Source organism: Lynx canadensis, chromosome D1 (genome assembly GCF_007474595.2).
Source record: "Lynx canadensis isolate LIC74 chromosome D1, mLynCan4.pri.v2, whole genome shotgun sequence".
NCBI classification, from domain to species: domain Eukaryota; kingdom Metazoa; phylum Chordata; class Mammalia; order Carnivora; family Felidae; genus Lynx; species Lynx canadensis.
Window position 1 is genome coordinate 21,024,661 of NC_044312.2, and position 19,848 is coordinate 21,044,508.

A 19,848-nucleotide genomic window follows, 5' to 3' on the forward strand; every position below is an offset into this window, starting at 1 on the left:
TTGAGAATTGATATTAGAGATTACTGAGCAACCTAAAGTCACAAGGACAGAATTTTGGGTGGAGACACCTAATCTAAGGTGGCTTGTATTTATTCTCTATTACACTACAAACGTGTTTTCCTTAAGCACTCACACTACCAGATATTTTCTTCTTTATTTACTTGCTTATTTGTTTATTGACTATTTCCTCCCCCTGCAATGTAAGCTCCAGATAGGGAAGGGTCTTTGTGTTGTTATTGCCACAATGCCAATGTCTAGAACAATGCCTTGCATACAGTAGAAGCCCAGTAATTATATGTTGACTAAAAGAGTGAATTACAAGGGGCGCCTGGGTGGCTCAGTCGGTTAAGCATCCGACTTCGGCTCGGGTCATGATCTCACGGTTCTGTGCTGACAGCTCAGAGCCTGGAGACTGCTTTGGATTCTATGTCCCTCCCTCTCTCTGTACCTCCCTCCCTCACGCTCTGTCTCTCTCTCTCTCTCTCAAAAATAAATAAACATTAAAAAAAATTTTTTTTAAAAAGAATGAATTGCATGTTCTCTTTCAAAATTTGATCATTGGATTTATTAAATTGCCTATATGCAAAGAGTGAATTATTCATTGGGCTTACACGAAGTATGAATAAACAGATCAATAAAATACATTCATATTTTTAACAGCTATTAAGGTCTACTTAATTATGTACGTTGTGCCAGATTCAGAGGCTTTTCATATAAGTGTCCTTCCAATAACCAGCATCATCTCTATGTTTCCTGATTCAGTTCCTTCCAACCCAGCTGCCATATACCGTCTGTAGCAAACTATTTTTTTTTTTTTTTTAACCTCTCTAGTCCAACCTGGTCAGAAGATGAACTCTGCCCATTCTTCCAGCCTCTTCCTTTTGTTGACCAGACACTTCGGCCAACAGAAGCTATAGTCAGGAGAAACAATATCAGATGTGATTTCTACCAAGAGAAAAGGATCATTCCCTCTCACAATTAGTTTGATACATGTAAAGAACATAGTCCTAGAGCCTAAAACTGATAAAATAGAATCTGTGCTCATATTGTGCTTTACCATACATGTGTATATACACACATCACATCACGTCAAGATCTACCGAATCTTTAAGAACAACCCAGGGAGGGAAGTGTGCCATTATTTCCATTTTACAGATAAGACAACAAACTCAGAGAAAGTAAATATGAATACATTGCAGAGACCAAAAAGAACCTGAGTTTTCATATGTATTATGTTTCTTTACCCTCTACATATTCTCAATAGCAATACAATTCTTTTTTTAAGCCTCAGACTTAACAGATCATTTTGAAATAAAGAAGACATAGGAAACTTCATCGCTTCTAGTGTTCCTTAGCCAGCAAAATGAGCATAGATATTCTAACTTACTTATGTTGTTAGCCCCAGCACCAAAAAAACAAAAAAAACCAAAAAGCCAAACAAACAAAAAAACAAAACAAAACCCACAATAACCCAAAAAACAAAAACCAAACACCTTAATTTTATGATCCTGATGAAAAATCCATAAGTGATCCATGACTGGAAGACTTGGTCCCTGTGACCATTGTCAGGTCTCCGGGCCCTCCCCCCTGTGCTGTTAGGAAGGATGCAGTCTTGGGACAAATAACTCAAACTAGAGATTAGAAGTCAATGATAATGCCCATAAAGTTCAGGGCCTACCATACAGTATTATTAGTAGGGCCTAGTGCACAGTAAGTCCTGGGTAATTCAATCTGTTACAGGAATATGATGTGATTTGATGTGATTGTTGATGTTACTGTGAAAGCACTTCACTGGTAAAACAGTCTCTGCCCTTTGCCTGTCTTCTGATTGGTCCTTAGCAGAGACTAGGCGTTGGAAAAACAGCAAACATTCGAGGGTTGAAGAATTTTCTATTGATCCCTTAATCAAGTAGTCGCTACTTTGTAACCGGTCCCTAGAAGGGGCGGGTCTTCCTGGAAATTTTGACTGCAGCTGTTTTCCCCCTGGCTGTGACTCAGAGCGCCCAGACTGCGGGAGAAGGTAGGGGATCCCGCAGCCCGCGCTGGGGCTGGATCACAACCCTTAACCCTGACGGCCAAGACGCGCCCTTTCCAGCTCCCTTTCCCCATCTCCAAACCCGCTGGGGCTTGTTTTAACTGCAAACCCAAGGGGTGGGGGAATTTAATCCTGGTGTTCGCTCCCCGGGGGTTTTCTGCAGGTTTGGCAGTTTAGGGGGATCTTGTGGGGGGTGGGGGTGGGGGTGAGGGCTGGAAAGTGGATTTAGGCATCTGCTGATTTTCTCAAGGTCCCCTCTTCTTTTTACTTTCCTTCTCTTTAACTTTACTTATTTCTCTCTCTCTCTCTGTCTCTCTCTCTCTCTTTCTTGTAGAAGATTGATGTTTTCTCAATTTTATCGAATTTTCTGCTGTGGAAATGGAGTTTCAAACCTCCCCCTATCCCCGACCCCAGTAGGACTGCAGCCTCTAAACCCTTCCCTATAGAAATTTAAGGAAGCGACTCTGGTCCCTTCTGTTAATACTTGGAGGCTGCAAATCTAGGACTGAAAATTTAAAGATTAAATCACTTTCTGTTTCTATCTGAGCTCCACTCCCCTCTTGTCCCCTGCAACAGGCTGCAGGGGTGTGGCCCGCTGCGCCATGAGCGCGCTGGCTCCGCCCTCTCCTAGGTGGGTGGCTGAACCGCTAGGTGCCTGGACTCTTGGATTCCTGAGGGTCCACCTTAACACGCAGCCCTCCGGCTCAATGGGCCCCCCCTCTATTCTCCCAGCCGCCTCAGATTCAAGGCTTTGACCTTGGTCAGCTGCTGTGGTCAGTCTTTGCCTACCGTTGCCAGGTGCATTTCTGAAATGGCATCCTGGGGGGCAGAGAACTAGTTCTGAACCACCATAGTTTGTACGGAGAAGGGTGGGGGAGAAGGTGCAGAAAAGCAGATTCCCCTCAATGAAGGATTTGTTCTGGGGTTAGAATTGGGAAATAAGACTGTTTCTTTGTAGGAGATACCCCTCTGCTTCTGTCCCTTCACCTGGAAGCCATCCTTGGTGAGTATTGCCAAGCCTCAGAGATTGGGTTACTTGACACATTTCTTCAGTTGTCGAGGGTCCTGGGTCTTCCTCCTGTTGTAAGCTTCCTACTGATATTTTTAGAAATTTTTTCCTCCCCTAACCCCAGCCCGTCCTACCAGATCTTACCTCAGTCAAGCGTCTGCAGGGAAGTCCTTTTCCTGACCATTCTTTCCTCTCCCCACAGCTGCTACTGCCCTCTGTGTTTCTATCAAATGGGAGCCATTTCGCCACACTCAGTTTTTTTAAATTGTTTAATGTTTATTTATTTTTGAGAGAGAGACAGAGAGAGAGAGAGACAGAGAGGGAGATCATGAGTGGGGGAGGGGCAGAAGGAAAGGGAGACAGATTCCTAAGCAGGCTCCAGGCTCTGAGCTGTCAGCACAGAGCCTGATGTGGGGCTTGAACCCATGAATGGTGAGATCATGACCTGAGCTGAAGTCGGATACTTAACCGACTGAGCCTCCCAGGCACCCCGCCACACTCAGTTTTTATCCAGTTCTTCAAAATACCAAACACAGAATGAAGAGCCTGATTTATTGGCGCTGATCTGTGGACATGGGGCATGGTGTACAAGATGCACCATTGCCATCAGATGGATGAGCGACGTGGACATTGCTCTGGATGGGAGTAGGGTGAGGTTTTAAATGGTGATTGGGATGAGCATAGAGGGCCTAGAAGTAGTCCTCCAGAAGCTTCAGAATCCTTGAGGGGGATGTTGTTCTAGGAAGGAAAGTTGCCTTTCTCATGAGCCTGCATGTTTTTCTGGCCTGTGGGTTCCTCAGTGAAGGTTGGGCTTCCCAGAGCCTCGTCTGCTTCTGGGACTCTGGATAAGTACATAAGTTTCTGTTTTTTTCGGCATTCTCTGTACACCAGACACTTCCATTTTAGCTCCTTAAGTTGTGTTTTCAGTGAAAGGCCCCCTAACTGGTGCTGGAGATTGTAGCTCATGTCACCCTTTGACAGAGCAGGGAGAGGCAAGATGACCAGTGATTCTGTTCAGAATGGTCAGAGGGCAGCTTCCAGGGGTACTAGGGCCAATGACTAGGACCAGACCCACCCGCTGATTCTCTGGATAAAAGAATCATAGTGTAAATCATAATCTAGATATGTAAATGTATCTTCTTGTTACCATATCACACGAAATAGGTGTCTAAGATTATAATAAAATTTGGAATATGTGGTTAGGATGGCATGATTTAAAATAGAGGTCATGTTGGGGCACCTGGGTGGTTCAGTTGGTTGAGCATCCGACTTTGGCTCAGGGCATGATCTCACAGCTTGTGAGTTCGAGCCCTGCGTCAGGCTCTGTGCTGACAGCTGGGAGCCTGGAGCCTGCTTCGGATTCTGTATCTCCCTCTGTCTCTGCCCCTAACTCACTTGCATTCTGTCTCTGTCTCTTTCAAAAATAAATAAACATTTAAAAAAAATAAAAAATAAAATAAAATGGAGGTCATGTTGCATATGTGATATTTATATATATATCTTAGAATACTTTGGATGGAGGAAACAGTGGTTTCAATTGTGAGTCCCAAAAGAAAAGTCACAAGGTAAGTGATCTTAGTTGCAGGGGACCATTATGGATCAAGACGCTTCTTCAGTGCAGGTCTCTGTTTAGCATGATCCAAAGTAACAGGCAAGGTCTATTTAACAACTGTAACAATTACAGCAGGAGCAATACAAGTCTATTATCATTGATTAAACGCTTCCTGTAGGCCAGGCACTATTCTAAGGACTTCATATATATAAATCCATATATGCATATATGACAAATAGTATATGGTTTTCATTGTGGAAAGAGAATACTGAGGTTCAAAGGGGTTAAGATAATTTTAGTTATTCCACATACAGTATCTAAGGAATGGTATATTTGAAAAAGTGGAACTGGTATTTGAACCAGCTTCAGGGTGTTTCAGAGACTTCCTGTTTATTGGGTACGTAGTGAGTCTTACAGTTTACCACTTGGGTCTGGCATTTAGAAGGAGTATTACTATTGGCGTCTGTGTCCCCTTCTTCACAGCTTCTTTCTCCTTCCCATTAATCTTCTGAATGTATTCTCGTGCCAGACAGGAGCACATGAGGTCTGGTCTTTGAATAGATAATCACCAACATATCACTGTATTTATGATGTGTCTTTTCCACAGTAACCCTGCATCACCATGGTGCGCCCTTCTGGCCTACTAACCCGCCAAGAGGAACCAGGTAGGCATGACTCATGACCCTAACTTGCCATTGTATCTTTGGCATCTAGCCCAATGCCTGGCATGCAGGAGGCCTTCTGGTAAAGTTTGTTCACCACTTGGAACTCTGGTCTATCTCTAGTGCCATTGAAGAGCATCTGTGTGACCTTGTCCATTCGTGAGTTTGTGGCTGGTGTGGCTGCTACCTTAAACTATGAAAATGAAGAGAAATTTCCTTTGGAGACCTTCTTTGTGTTCCCCATGGATGAAGATTCAGCTGTCTACAGCTTTGAGGCCATGGTGGATGGGAAGACAATTAAAGCAGAATTAAAGGATAAGAAGAAGGTACTGGGGATGAGTAGATTACCTCCTCCCTTCTTATTTCCTTAATGCGTACTCTTAGGATCTCTAGCATATGCAACTTCACAAAAAATGCTGATGTTGAATGCTCTTTCTGCTATTCCCCTCTAGCTGCTATTTTCCTAAAATCATCTGGGGGGAATAGTCCATCAGGCATTCACAGTAGAGCTGTGACCTTGGCAAGACCAATCACAGGGCTTCTCCATCAGTCTCTGTTTTCCGTACCGCTCGTCTCTTCATTTAGCCATGCCACCTTTGGTATCACCTTCCTTTCCCTGTTATCTGTAGGCCCACATCATCTATGAGAGTGCCATCAGCCACCGCCACCAAGCTTTCCTCCTGGAAGAGGACAAGTGCTCCAGGGACGTCTTCTGTTGCAATGTGGGGAACTTGCAACCTGGGTCAAAGGTGGCACTCACCCTGAAGTACGTGCAGGAGCTGCCCTTGGAAGCGGATGGGGCCCTGCGCTATGTGCTCCCAGCTGTCTTGAATCCTCGATACCGTTGCTCTGGTGAGTATCCTTTCCTTTTGAATACTGGTGGTGGGTTATATAATTTGGGAAACCCCCTCAAGTGTCGTAGGGGTGCTAAAAAATATGAGAAGGGAAAACAGAACTAAGGTAACTTCTTGTAGGATCGCCTGAGGACAGTTGCCTTGATTTGAAGACTCCCATAGTCCCTTTGGATGACTTGCCCTATGCGTTCAGCATGACTGCCACTGTCAGTTCCCAGCATGGCATTGAGACGATCCAGTCCAACTGCCCCTTGAGTCCTATTGAGTACCTTGGAGATAAGAAGACTTCTGCCCAGGTAATTCATAAGAAAGTAATGTTGTTGCCAGCACCCCTGTTCTTTGGGTTCTGACCTTGTTCCTCACTCAGTCTTTCCAAAATGTTCCTTACTTTTCCCTACTAAGTAGAGGGAATCCTACTTTGTTCCTTCTTTATCCAGAGCCTTCTCTCCATTCTTGCCCCTGCCGCTGATCATGCTCACTCAAGGAAGAAGCCTGTAGCCCGCAGCTCTGACCTCAGCCCCAGGCAGCAAGCAGTGATAGTTCTAACATGGCTCTTTTGCTTGTTCCCAAACTCAGATTTCCTTGGCTGATGGACACAAATTTGATCGAGATGTGGAACTCCTGATTTACTACAGGGAGGTGCATACCCCCAGTGTAGCTGTGGAGTTGGGGAATCCTAAAAACAACCCAGGTATTTTCTTTCTCCCTTTGTAGTTACCTCCTAAAGGGTAACTCTTGTCTTGGAATTTCCCTCAAATTACCCTCACTTTACTTTTCTTCTGTCCAGTAGTAGGTAAAACATTCAAAGAGCTTACATTACGGTTAGATACGATGAGTATCATGTGGTTGTGTCTTAGAGACAAATTTAAGTGAATCAGTAGATAATGGGATCAAGGACATGGACAAATAATTCACAAGAGGAAACACAACTAGTTTACAAACATAGATGGCAATGATCAGTCTCTACAAGTGCAAATAAAAATAAAATAAAATAAAATAAAATAAAATAAAATAAAATAAAATAAAAATAACTGGAAATGTGTACCTCCGAATCCCTTTTATCTATTTCTAGTGTATTTTATTTCTTTTATATATCCCCTTATCTATTATCTATGGTACTAAGAGGTACAAACTTTCAGTTTCCAAATAAGTAAGTCACAGTGATGAAAAGTAGAGCACAGGAAATATAGTCAATAAGATTGTAATAACGTTTGGTGGCAGATGGCAAATAGATTTATTGTAGTGAGCACTGAGTAATGTATAGAATTGTTGAATCATTATGTCGGGTACCTGAAACTAATATAACATGGCGTGTTAATTATACTTCAATGAAAAAGTAAATATTCATTTGTGGGGAAAAAATAAAATGAAAATAATGATGTGACATTTTCACTTTTCAAATTATCAAAGATTTCCAAATCCGATAATGCCTGATCATTCATCTCCAGAGATTTTTCATCTCACCCTAGGATCTTAATTTCTAAGTATGTTAAAAACTGGATATAGTCTCTTAATAGTTTTTTAATTTCTTTAATTTCCCTTATTTTCTAAATTTTCCTTACCATGTGTGTACTGTTCCTTATAACTATAACTGGTATAACCCATAGGAGTCTATTGCTGTCTTGGGCCTTCCTGGGCAGCCATGTCCCTGGATTGCAGGGACCAAAGTCTAACTGGAGGTACTGCCACCTCTGAAGCTTTTTTCACATTGGTGGAATGGAAGGATGTTTGGGGACAGTCATAGTCACAATGCTGTAGCTTGGGTTAGGTTCTTACTTCTGTAACTACACTGCTATGAAGACAGTTTCCTGTAGTTGGTCCTCCAGAGGCCATCCTTCTCTCCCGTTGTTAATGTTTGGCTAAGGTCGATTTAGAGCTCCTTAGTTTGCCCTCACTTGTTCAACCATTTTTTTCTCTGGGCCAGTTGTCCATGCTAAAGCCGGTAGAGGGGCTCCCAGCCTCAACCAGATTTGCTCCAGCTCTTCTTCCACTAAGCTCCATGCCCTGTCTTTGTACATTAGTTTTGTCCTTTTGTGCTGTTTTTGTCCTTTCCCTTTGGTGGCTCCCCCTTGGGTGCCCATGAAATACGCCCACAGTAGCGACCTGGTCTTCAGTCAGGATTATTCTAATCCACCAGAGAAAGTTTTATAGTGCTGAATCTTAAAAGGTATGGATTAGGATCTCAGTTCCTTTCCTTCCAAGAAGTTCCCTTGGCCCCTAGGCGGAATTCCTCATCTGTTCTCTATGATGGGCTCTGCGGGCCAGAGTGGGATATCAGGGGAAGCCTTTATGATCTTGTGAATCCCCTTCTAGCAGGGCCGCTCATATCTCACTTTCCAGATCATATATCTGGTCAAGATGACTTTCTGTTCCCATTCATCCAAGGAAGAAAATGACAAGTGGCAGCTTGGCTCACTAAACCCACTGACAGTTCTATAAAATGAAGCATACTACCACATGATGAAAGTACTTTACATACATATGTACATATGTATACACATATTTTAAAGTGTATTTATTTTGAGAAAGAGAGACGCATGATCTGGGGACAGGCAGAGAGAGAGGGAGAGAGAGAACCCCCAGCTGCACTGTCAGGGCTAAGTCCAGTGTGGGGCTCGAACCCAGGAACTGTGAGTTTATGACCTGAACTGAAATCACGAGTCGGACGCTCAACCGACTGAGCCACCCAGGCGCCCCCCTATATATATATATAAATGTATATATATATATTTAAACTTAGAATATATTTGACCATATTAAGAACATGATTTTTAAAAAGTTATATGTATAATTTAATAAAAATAGCATAAAAAGTTGGTAAATAATTTTCCAATATTGTTATTAAGAGCTTAGCCTGAGTTAAGGCCTCGATTCAGTTCCTTAAACGTGTATCACTGAACCCTTAACATGATCTTGAGTCAGGTATTACTACTTGGATTGTTCAGATGAAGAAACTGAGGCCAGCAAGCAGAAGAGCTAGGGCTTGAAATGTCTTATTTGAAAATGAGGAAGCAGAGACTCATAAAGGTGAAAATAATTTGAGCCAAGCCAAAGGAATTATAGTAGAAATACCTAGATAGTGCATACTGTATATCTGGCATTGTTCTAAACACATTAAACATATGCACCTGTTTCATTGTCATGGCAGATTGTCTGATTTACCAGTCCAGTGCCAATCCCACTACAATAAGCTGCCTCTTTAAATAGAATGGAATTTACCTTGCCCATTAAAAAAAAAAAAAAAAAAAAAAAGCTACCCTTCCATTCTGTATGCAGCGATTTGGATTTTTTAGAAGTTATTCTTGAACTAGCGTTCAAGCAAATATTTGATGAGCTGTGCCCATTTCATTTGGAAGCCAGTTTGGTCATTGGGGTATCCCAAGGGTAAGAGATTAAAACGAGCCACATCCTGTAGTCGTATTGAATGCCAAGGCTACTGAGTATTGAAACCTATAAATCCTGGAATCACTTTATAGCAGTCAGGTACGGGAATTTAATTCTTTGTCCTCTTATATTCTCTGAACTGTAAAACTGGAGTGGATCTGATCACCCAGCCATTCTCACTTCATCTCTGTCTCAATACTAACATTTCAATTCTTGCATCAGTTTTCACTTGTTCCTCAAAATAAAACCAAAGCTTTGACAGCCTGGTAACATGGGTCAGACTCCCATGGTTTCCTTCACAGTGTTGCTTGGATGATGCTGTTAGAGTCTAACACACATCCCACTTCCGGAGAGTATCATTAAATGTTTCATCCCCAAAGCAGAGGACTTTCCTTGGTGTGTATGACACTTATACTTTCAGCTCTTGCAAACTGCCAACATAGGAGTTGCCCATGAGCCTTCATTATTTCAAAAGTATAATTAAAGACCTAAACAAGGACCCACATAATACATTTCCTATTGATTTGATCTGAAGAGAAGGTGTCCCTGCCAATAAATTAGCTCGATTCTTCTGGCAGATTCCAGAACATTTTAACTTCAGGCGTTTCACTCAATTACCTCCCTGCTAGGAAACTAGCATCCAATTATATATTTTAATTATTGGTTGTACCTGTGACCTCTACCTTCTTTTTTTCTTCCATATCTTTTCTGCTTCTCTATCTTTTATATGTTTATAACTCACCCCAAACCCTCTGCCAGGATATACAGTATGAAGAGCAAATAGCATTTTAGATTTGGATTTTCTCAGCTCCCTATGTAACTGACTACACCGATTCTTGGGGTCTCCGGTATTCTTGGGTTCCTTTTCATGTTCTGGTGTCCTTATCTTTTCAAATTAGATGGTTTGATGAAAGATCCATCTGCGATGGTGTGTTTCTACCCAAATATCCCAGAAGTTGAGCCATCAGCTATCTGTGGAGAATTCGTCTTCCTCATGGACTGCTCAGGGAGTATGCAGTGCCCCATAAGTAAACAGGATAAATCACAGTTGCGCATAGAGGCAGCCAAGGTAAAGCTAGTTACTTTCTTTTTCTGGTCACGTGCACAAAGGAGGATGAATCGCAAGAGTTAAATTGGGGTCCATCTGGAACTTTCCCCTTCTGAGCTACGTCTAACATGACCACTCTGAGAATAGCCTTGGGATATAAGGGCCTGGAGTCATGAAATGTGGGAAGGCCCACCCCTGTAAGAATTACACTGGGAGGGTCTGTGTGTCTGGGAGGAGCCTCTCTCACTGTCTCCTTGTACTCTCTTCCTTCAGGAAACACTGATTTTGCTGCTGAAGAGTTTGCCTGTAAACTGTTATTTCAATATCTATGCATTTGGATCTTCCTTCGAGGCATTCTTTCCGTAAGTTTCTAGAAAGCCTACAGAGAGTCCAAAAGGAAACTTCAAAGACAGAAGTAGATTGTTAGAGGGGTTCCTTGCACAGTTGACTTTGGCGTTGGGTATTTCAGGTGAGGTTGTTTATAGTGGGGGTATCTCAGTTCAGGGACTTGATACTGGGTGGTGTTGAGCAGCTATCGTATCACTGGGCGTGTTTGTTTTTCTCAGGAATAGTGTGAAATACACTCAGGATACCATGGAAGAGGCACTGAGGAGAGTTAAACTTATGCGGGCGGACCTAGGGGGCACGGAAATCTTGACACCGCTCCAGGTCATTTACAGAGAACCTTCCACCCCGGGCCACCCCCTACAGGTAGGAACACCTGGAACAGAGCCAGCAGAAGGCAACAGAGAGAATGAAATCTCTGTTCAAGAATCCATCCCCCTGAGCTTGGTTGTAGGTTTGTTAAAATAGGACATAAAATTCAGAGTCTTCTATCATACAGTGAAGAGAATAAGACAAGAGACAAGAAGCGTTTAATAGAATTCCTTTCCTTAGCTCCGTGCTGTGGGCGGTGGGTGGTGGAAGTTGTTTTGTGGAGTCCCACAAAAGTTTTAGATGAGACGAGAAGGGGGAGGTGATGAAAATCCCAGGTCCCAAACAAGCCGTGTGAGAATGTGGTGCAAGTGACCATGGAACGTTAGGGACCTCACACCCGTCTGAAGGGGCTGTAGTCTCTGGAATGAAACAGTTGATTTTTCCCAAGGGCAAATTCTGGCGTCTTAAAAAATGATCTTCACAGAGATTTGACGAATGGCTTCTTTCTATCTACAGCTTTTTGTCTTCACAGATGGAGAAGTTACTGACACGTTCAGTATAATTAAAGAAGTTCGGAACCACAGACTGAGGCACAGGTAGGAAGAGAATGTGAGTTCTGGGTGACTGACCCGGGTGGTGGCACATGTAGTTTACTGCCAATTGCTACCAGGGTTGACATTCCTTTCAGAGGAGAGAGCGATTCAAGAATTTTAGTTTTACTAGCTAAAAAGCTTTTTCTATATCATTTTCCCCTCTCTAGTAAAAGATAAAAGTCATTTTCTAAATAATGTCTAAACCATATGGAAACAAAAATTGAATAGTAAGACAGTTTAAAAAATTTTTTTAATGTTTTATTCATATTTGAGAGAGAAAGAGACAGAGAGTGAGTGGGGAAGGGGCAGAGAGACGGAGACAGAATCTGAAGCAGGCTCCAGGCTCTGAGCTGTTAGCACAGAGCCCGATGTAGGGCTTGAACTCACGAGCAGTGAGATCATGACCTGAGCCGAAGCTGGACACTTAACCAACTGAGCCACCCAGGTGCCCCAAGACAGTTTTTTTTTTTTTTAAACTATAACCATTTTTATCAAAGTAAAACATACACAAAACTACACAAATCACAAGTATACAGCTGGGTGAATCACAGAGTTGATCACTACCAACTTTTACCTCTCCAAAGGAAATAGCTTTCCTGACCTGTAACACCATGGATTATTTTTGCTTGTTTTCAAATAAAAATAAGTGGGTTATACAATATGTTTTTGTTTCTGTGTATTTTACTTCTTGCCCTCAGTAGTATGTTGATATTCGTACCTATTTTGCATGGAGCCATGGTTAATTTTCATTGGTGTGTAGTATTCCATAGAATAATAGATAGTTATATGTGTATGTATGTATATATATATATATATATAGAGAGAGAGAGAGAGAGAGAGAGAGAGAGTTAGATCTATAGTTCACATGGATTTTGTGTGTGTGTGTTGTGTGAAGTAGGGGCCAATTTTCATTATCTTCTCATGTTGATTTCATATTGACCCTGTACCATTTATTGAAAAGTTCTCACTGATGTACAGTGTCATTTTTGTCACAGATAAACATCTACACATGTAGTAATTGTTCTTGGATCCTTTGTTCCATCCCATTAGTCTATTTATCTGGACATGTGCCAGTACTATACCAGATAAATTTACGTAGCTCTCTGATAAATATTGATTTCCAATAGAGTAAGTCTTCAACTTTGTTTTTTTTTTTTCAAGATTGTCTCAGCTGTTCATGACTCTTTATATTTGTATTTTAGAATTCGTTTGTCAGTTTTTACCAAAAAAAGGAGACTGTTGAGATACTCAGCTGCTCATGACTCTTTATATTTGTATTTTAGAATTCGTTTGTCAGTTTTTACCAAAAAAAGGAGACTGTTGAGATACTCAGCTGCTCATGACTCTTTATATTTGTATTTTAGAATTCGTTTGTCAGTTTTTACCAAAAAAAGGAGACTGTTGAGATACTGATTAGAATTACATTGACTTTAGGGGTGCGGCTGGCTCAGTCAGTAGAGCATGTGACTCTTGATCTCGGGGTTATGAGTTCAAGCCCCATCTTGGGCATAGAGATTACTTAAAAAAAGGAGAGAGAATTGCATTGATTTTATAGATCAGTTTTGGGACAAGTTAGTGTTTGTTATATTGAGTAGTCTAATCTATTTAGATGGTGTGTCCATCCATTTATTTAGGTCTTTCTTGATTCTTCTGAATGTGTGTTTCCAATATTTTATTTAAAAATTGAAACCTGTAGAGAAGTTGGAAGAATAGAACAACAGACACTCATATACCCTTCTACCAGAGGTCCGTGTTTTACCACATTTGCCTCACCTATTTTTTGTCTGAAATATTCGAGAGCAAACCACAGATACTGTAATTCTTCATATGCAAATAATAACGCACCTTATCTTCTAAGAACAGGGACATCCTGATGAATAACCACAATGAAACTATTAAACTCAGGATATCTAATGTTGAGATGATACTATCTAAATACAGGCCATATTTGCCAAGCTTTCTAATACTGTCCTTTACAGATTTTTCTTTGTTTGTCTTTGCTTTTGTTCCCAGAGGAAATCTAAGACCAAACATTTTATTTCATTGTTATGTTTCCTTAATCTTCTTTACTCCGGGAGAGATCCTCAGCCTTTCATTATTTTTCATGACACGGATATTTTTAAAGAGGACTATCTAGTTATTTTTGTAGAGACTCAATTTATGTTTGTGTTTGATTACTTAAATTCACGCTTAGGTTAATATTAAATATTTTGGGAAGAAATATTCCAAAAGTAACATTGAGTCTGCTGATAGGCTTGACCACTTCGTTAAAAGGTGGTATCTGACAGAAAACTTGGAAATTTTGGTAAACATCTTGTTCTCAACAGATGTTTACTCTGTAGATCCAGCATTCATTGATGATTATTACCCAAATATTATTGTCAGTGGTTACAAATGGTGATTTTTAAGTTCTGTCAACTTTTCCAGATTAGTTGGCATCTTACTGTAAAGAAGCGTTTCTTGGGGTGCCTGGGTGGCTCAATCGGTTGAGCATCCGACTTCAGCTCAGGTCATGATCTTGCGGTTCATGAGTTTGAGCCCCACATCAGACTTACTGCTCTCAGTGCAGAGGCTGCTTCGGATCCTCTGTGGCCCTCTCTCTGCCCCTCCCCTTCTTGTGCTCTCTCAAAAATAAATAAACATTAAAAAAAAAAAAAAGATGTTCCTTCCCCCTCCCTCCCTCCCTTCCGTTTGTTGTGCGCATATAGACTTTGGGATTCTTCCAAAATTTTGGATTGTTTTTCAATATTTTAAGGTTCATTATTTTCAGTTTTCATTTAGATTTTCAAAAATTCCAGTTTTGGCCAGTGGGAGCTGCGTTTCACTTGTTCCTATGTCTTTTTCATGTGTCTCTTTGGTGTTTGAATATTTCCTTTCTTTCTTATAAAAGAGTACAGACTCATCTGTACTTTTCCATCCCTATCGCCAGTTATTTCTACAAGAAGCCTAGTTTCTTTCAGTGAAAATGACAAATAGAGGTCAATATTTGAGTATTAGGCATAACTCTGTTACGGGGCTGTTCTTGATTGTAGCCATTTTTGGCAGACTGAACTAGCAACTATTAAAAGAATTTGTTTTAACTGATACCCCTACTTCCAAGGTAATAACATAATATTCTTTCTCTTTTTTCTTCTATTCCATATTTGTGCCTTTTTTCCTCTATGGTAACAAACCTGGTTTCCCATAAAATTAGTAAATGTACTCATTTCCTTAATCCAACAATACATACAAAATCTCTCTGTAATGTTTTATAATTCTCTGTGTAGAGGTCTTCATGCGTTTGTTATTAGATTTTTCCCTAGGTGTTTGATACTCTTTTGATTTTTAAATGTTTATTTATTTATTTTGAGGGGAGGGCAGGGGCAGAGAGAGAGAAGGGGAGAGAGAATCCCAAGCAGGCCCCACACGGCCAGCAAAGATCCAGACATGGGCCTTGATCCCACAAACTGTGAGATCATGACCTAAGCCGAAATCCAGAGTTGAACACTTAACTGACTGAACCACCCAGGTGCCCTAGATACTATCTTAAATAGTATTTTTAAAATCATTTTATTTACTGGGCATTTATTTCTTTTTTTTTTCTTTTTTCTTTTTTTTATTTTTTTTTCAACATTTATTTATTTTTGGGACAGAGAGAGACAGAGCATGAACGGGGGAGGGGCAGAGAGAGAGGGAGACACAGAATCGGAAACAGGCTCCAGGCTCTGAGCCATCAGCCCAGAGCCCGACGCGGGGCTCGAACTCACGGACCGCGAGATCGTGACCTGGCTGAAGTCGGACGCTTAACCGACTGCGCCACCCAGGCGCCCCACTGGACATTTATTTCTAAATAGAAATTGATTATAATAGCTTTTAAAATTTACATGGACCTTTTATTCAGTGACTTTGCCTTATTTAAATATTAATTCTAATAGTATATTTGCAGATTCTTATAGATTTTATTTTTCTTCCCTTCCCTTTTGCCATGGAAAAGAACTTTAGTATAAACCTGAATAGATGTGGTCATAGCTGGCATTCTTTCCTTGTTTTGGACTTCAGAGGGAACATGTTCAACACTGCATCAATAAGTATGATTGCTGGCTATAGGTTTTTTTGTACATATCATCAGATTAAGGAAATTTTATTTATTTTGAGAGTTATTTTTTCTTTCTTTTTTTTCTAACAAAAACCATGAATGATTGTTGAATTACATCAAATGCATTTTATGTATCTGTTGAGATGAGTGTTTGATTTTATCCTTTTTTTCTTTTCATGTGTGACTTATAATGACTAGTATTAGACCAACCTTGCCTTTCTGAAATAAACCCAAATTAGTTGTGATCTATTAACTTTTTTTAATGTATTTTTGGATTCAGTTGTCTGGTAACTTCAGGATTTTTTTTCAACTTTAGGATTTTTACATATATTTTCATGAGAAACGTCAACATATATTTTCTTATACTATTCTTGTCAGGTTTTGATGTCATTGTTATTCTGGCATCAGAAAATGAGCTAAAATTGTCTATTTTTCTATTATCTGAAAGATTTTCTTTTTTAAATGTTTTTAAAAAACAATTTTTTAAGTTTATTTATTTGCTTTGGCAGAGAGAGAGGGAGAGAGAAGGAGAATCCCAAGCAGACGCCATACTGTCAGTGCAAAGCCCAATGCGGAGCTCAAACCCATGAACCATGAGATCATGACTGACCTAAAATCAAGAGTCAGATGCTTAACCGACTGTACCACCCAGGCACCCCTCTTTATTAAATGTTTACTAGAAGTTGTCAGGAGGCCTTTTTTGTGGGAAATTTTTTAAATATCTTTTTTTTGAAATGCACTATTCCTACTTTTATACATTTTTGCTTTTTATGGGAATTTGTATATTTTATCTGAATTTTAAATGTCTTTGGATAAAATTCTCTTATGCTATATTGCCTTATGCTGTTGTTAAATTTTGTAGAATCTGTGACATATTACCTTTTCATTCCTGATGTTGGGTATTTGTGTCTTCTTTGTTTTTTTCCTTGCCCTAAATGTTTGTCAATTTTAATAATCCTTTCAGAGCACTTTTGAGGTGTTTTTTTTTAACCCTCTCTATTGTATGGTAGTTTTTTCTATCAATAATGTCACTCCAATCTTTATTATTTTCATTTTCCTTTAAATTCTTTGGATTTATTGGCCGTTCTTTTTCTAACATCTGGGGATGGATGCTCAGGCAGTTGAGTTTTAGACTTTTCTTTTCTAATGCATGCATTTAGATGTATACATTTAAACATATATATCTGAATCCTAATTGGGATCTGTCATTTTCCATTGGCATCCACGTAAGAGTAGTATCATTGCAATTTTTTAAAGCCTAAATTATTCAGAAGTATCGTGTAATTCCCCAATATTTGGGGATTTTCTATTCTTTTGTTAGGTGTCAGATATTCTATATGAAAAGTTCTAGAACTCCTCTGAGCCTCTAGATGATGTTCTCTTCCCTCTGCGAGGATTGACTCTTTCCTTCTGACAGGTTGGGAGACTAGAAGCAGAGCATCCTAGTCTAATTAGAGCCAAATGAGCTTCAGACATTTGACGGCTGGTTCCTTTCAGATTCATCTCTACCTCTGGGGAGTAGTTCTGCAGGGTTGTGTTAAAAAAAAGCCCTGAGGTGTCTGTAAGGGCAACTTCTGTTTGGAAAGTCCAAGTCTGAAACCACTTAGTTTTTCAGTCTTTCGGGCCATCTGTTTTGTACTTGGCACTATCTTCAAGGGTAACAGGTAACCAGATACCAGTCCCATCTCTCTTGGCCTCTCTCCTCTCCCAGGTCATGGCCCATACATTCCTATTGTCTTTGAAGCCATTTGATGTTTTCAAAAAAGATGGTTAAGAATATTGTATACAGCTTTTCCAGTTCTCTACTGGCTGAAACTTTGGCTTTGCTGCGAGCAGTACTGTCCTATGGTGTTCTCCTTTAGGTCCATATCATATATTTAAGTTCCATTTCACCTGCTTGCTAGCTGTTTGGATAAATCAGCTAAGCTCCCTATCTCAGTTTCCTCATTTGAAAATAAAGACAACAGCAGTATTTTTCTTATGGGTTTGCTGTGAGGGTTAAAAGGGTATACCTAAGTAAAGCATTAGGAACTGTGCTTCACATACAACATGTGCTAGATAAATTGTCACCATTATTGTAATTACTATCCTTATTATTGTCACCCATAGGAAGCACTTAAGTAAGTCCTAGGCATGTTGATAGCCATCCATAACTAATGTTTAGCTTTAGTTTTACACATACAACACTTAAACATGCACATAAAAGCCCTTCATAAGCCATAAGGAATGTAGGCTACTGTTGCAATGCCGCATTGGAAATTTAAAGATGATAATATCAAGATGCTGGCAGGTTGTGGTCTCTAGGGGCATTGTCACAGGTCGGTCACTCTAATTAGAAGTCTGGTTCTTAGCCCTACAAGTTCAGAATGTTATGATGTCACTAGAATTGGGGATGATGACTCACACTAACCCCATTCAAAAGAGACTGATGCATAAGCCAAAATTTCAGTGCATTAATTTACAATGAGACGTCTCCTTGTCATGCCTTCTAAAAATGCTTATATTAGTGTTGCCACTAATAGGCAGTTTAGTTGGGAAGCCAAATTGTAATTAAAAAGCTATTTAGTGCACCTGGATTATGGCAGGGAGAGAACTCTCCAGCTAGAAGAGCAGGAGGTACCCTTTCCCACCCTAGGGCTGGTCTTGCCAGGGCAGATATGGCTCTAGTACAATGTTAGCAAGGCGCTAATGATAGTGTCTCTTTGATCTTACCTCTCCCACTTTCTCCCACCGTTCTTTGGATTTATTATTAAAATAATTGATGAGGATATGGTCCGAAGATTTTTTTTTTTCTGCTTCTAGAATCAGCGTAATATATATTGTTTTGCCAGGGGGATCTTATGGTCACATAGACCAGTGCTCAAATGTCATCTCTACCATTTGGTAGGTGTGTGATCTTGGGCATATCTCTTCAATTTGTTGGCCCTCAGTTTCTTATCTGCAAAATGAAGCATAAGTCTGCCTCTTAGGAATCTTGTGATGATTAAATTGCATCATTAGGGGCGCCTGGGTGGCTCAGTCGGTTAAGCGTCCGACTTCAGCTCGGGTCACGATCTCGCGGTCCGTGAGTTCGAGCCCCGCGTCGGGCTCTGTGCTGACAGCTCAGAGCCTGGAGCCTGCTCCAGATTCTGTGTCTCCCTCTCTCTCTGCCCCTCCCCCATTCATGCTCTGTCTCCCTCTGTCTCAAAAATAAATAAACGTTAAAAAAAAAATTAAAAAAAAATAAATTGCATCATTAATTTAAGGCATTTGGCCTCCTGATTTGGGTCAAGGAACTAGACTAGCTATTTATCTCTTTATGTATTTTTGACTATTACGTGTTAATTTATAATTTCCCTCTGTAGTGTCTGTCTCTAACTTCTCATCCTTGTACAATTGCAGATGTTTCTCCTTTGGGATTGGAGAAGGAGCCTCCACCAGCCTCATAAAAGGCATTGCCCGGGTAGGAGGTGGCACTTCAGAATTTATCACAGGCAAGGACAGGATGCAGGCCAAGGTGAGGACAGGCCTTGTGTTCAGAGGGCCTTGTGATCCAGAGGGAGTGTGGAGCGGGGGTCGGGGGGAGACACTGCCCCAAGGGCAGAGGCAACATCTTGACGCCAGAATTCATTTTCTTATATCCATAACGCCTTGGGCTATAATACATAGTGGGGCTCCTTTTGACCTGATGTAAATGGGGCCTACTGCAGTTTCTGGAGAAATGGCATCTGGTCCTAGTAGTTGGAAGCCCAGAGACAAGATGCCAGAGGAGTTCAGGGCTTTGTGTTTAAGACCAGAAAGAAACTAAGGATTGTGACCGTCATGATCCGGATTCTACATGTGTGCTTAAGGAACACTTTGGTGCTCTATCCTATCCTCCATGCAAATGAGACGAAGAGAACAAGAAGGATGAAATGTAGTATGTCTAGTAGATTGGCAGAGGCAGTCAATTCATATTCCCATTTGATCAGTGCACACAAGGGAAGGCATCTTCTTCCTC

At 40.7% G+C, this 19,848-nt stretch overlaps 1 protein-coding gene across 4 annotated transcripts in view; it reads left to right on the forward strand.

Annotated features, from left to right (window-relative positions):
- Positions 1 to 1,971: 1,971 nt before the first annotated feature.
- VWA5A (von Willebrand factor A domain containing 5A) overlaps positions 1,972 to 19,848 on the forward strand; it is a 37,765-nt gene continuing 19,888 nt past the window's right edge. For 3 of the 4 annotated variants that reach the window (XM_030332906.2, XM_030332908.1, XM_030332909.1), the window contains exons 1-12: positions 1,972 to 2,020; positions 2,994 to 3,038; positions 5,204 to 5,261; positions 5,382 to 5,584; positions 5,888 to 6,110; positions 6,233 to 6,408; positions 6,689 to 6,803; positions 10,396 to 10,565; positions 10,818 to 10,906; positions 11,111 to 11,255; positions 11,718 to 11,797; positions 19,251 to 19,365. In XM_030332906.2, coding sequence (XP_030188766.1) covers positions 5,219 to 5,261; positions 5,382 to 5,584; positions 5,888 to 6,110; positions 6,233 to 6,408; positions 6,689 to 6,803; positions 10,396 to 10,565; positions 10,818 to 10,906; positions 11,111 to 11,255; positions 11,718 to 11,797; positions 19,251 to 19,365 — 1,359 coding nt within the window. In that variant the 5' untranslated portion in view covers positions 1,972 to 2,020; positions 2,994 to 3,038; positions 5,204 to 5,218. Of the gene's footprint in view, positions 2,021 to 2,679; positions 2,834 to 2,993; positions 3,039 to 5,203; positions 5,262 to 5,381; positions 5,585 to 5,887; positions 6,111 to 6,232; positions 6,409 to 6,688; positions 6,804 to 10,395; positions 10,566 to 10,817; positions 10,907 to 11,110; positions 11,256 to 11,717; positions 11,798 to 19,250; positions 19,366 to 19,848 lie in introns of those variants that run through there. The other variant, XM_032595021.1, reaches the window with a different exon arrangement.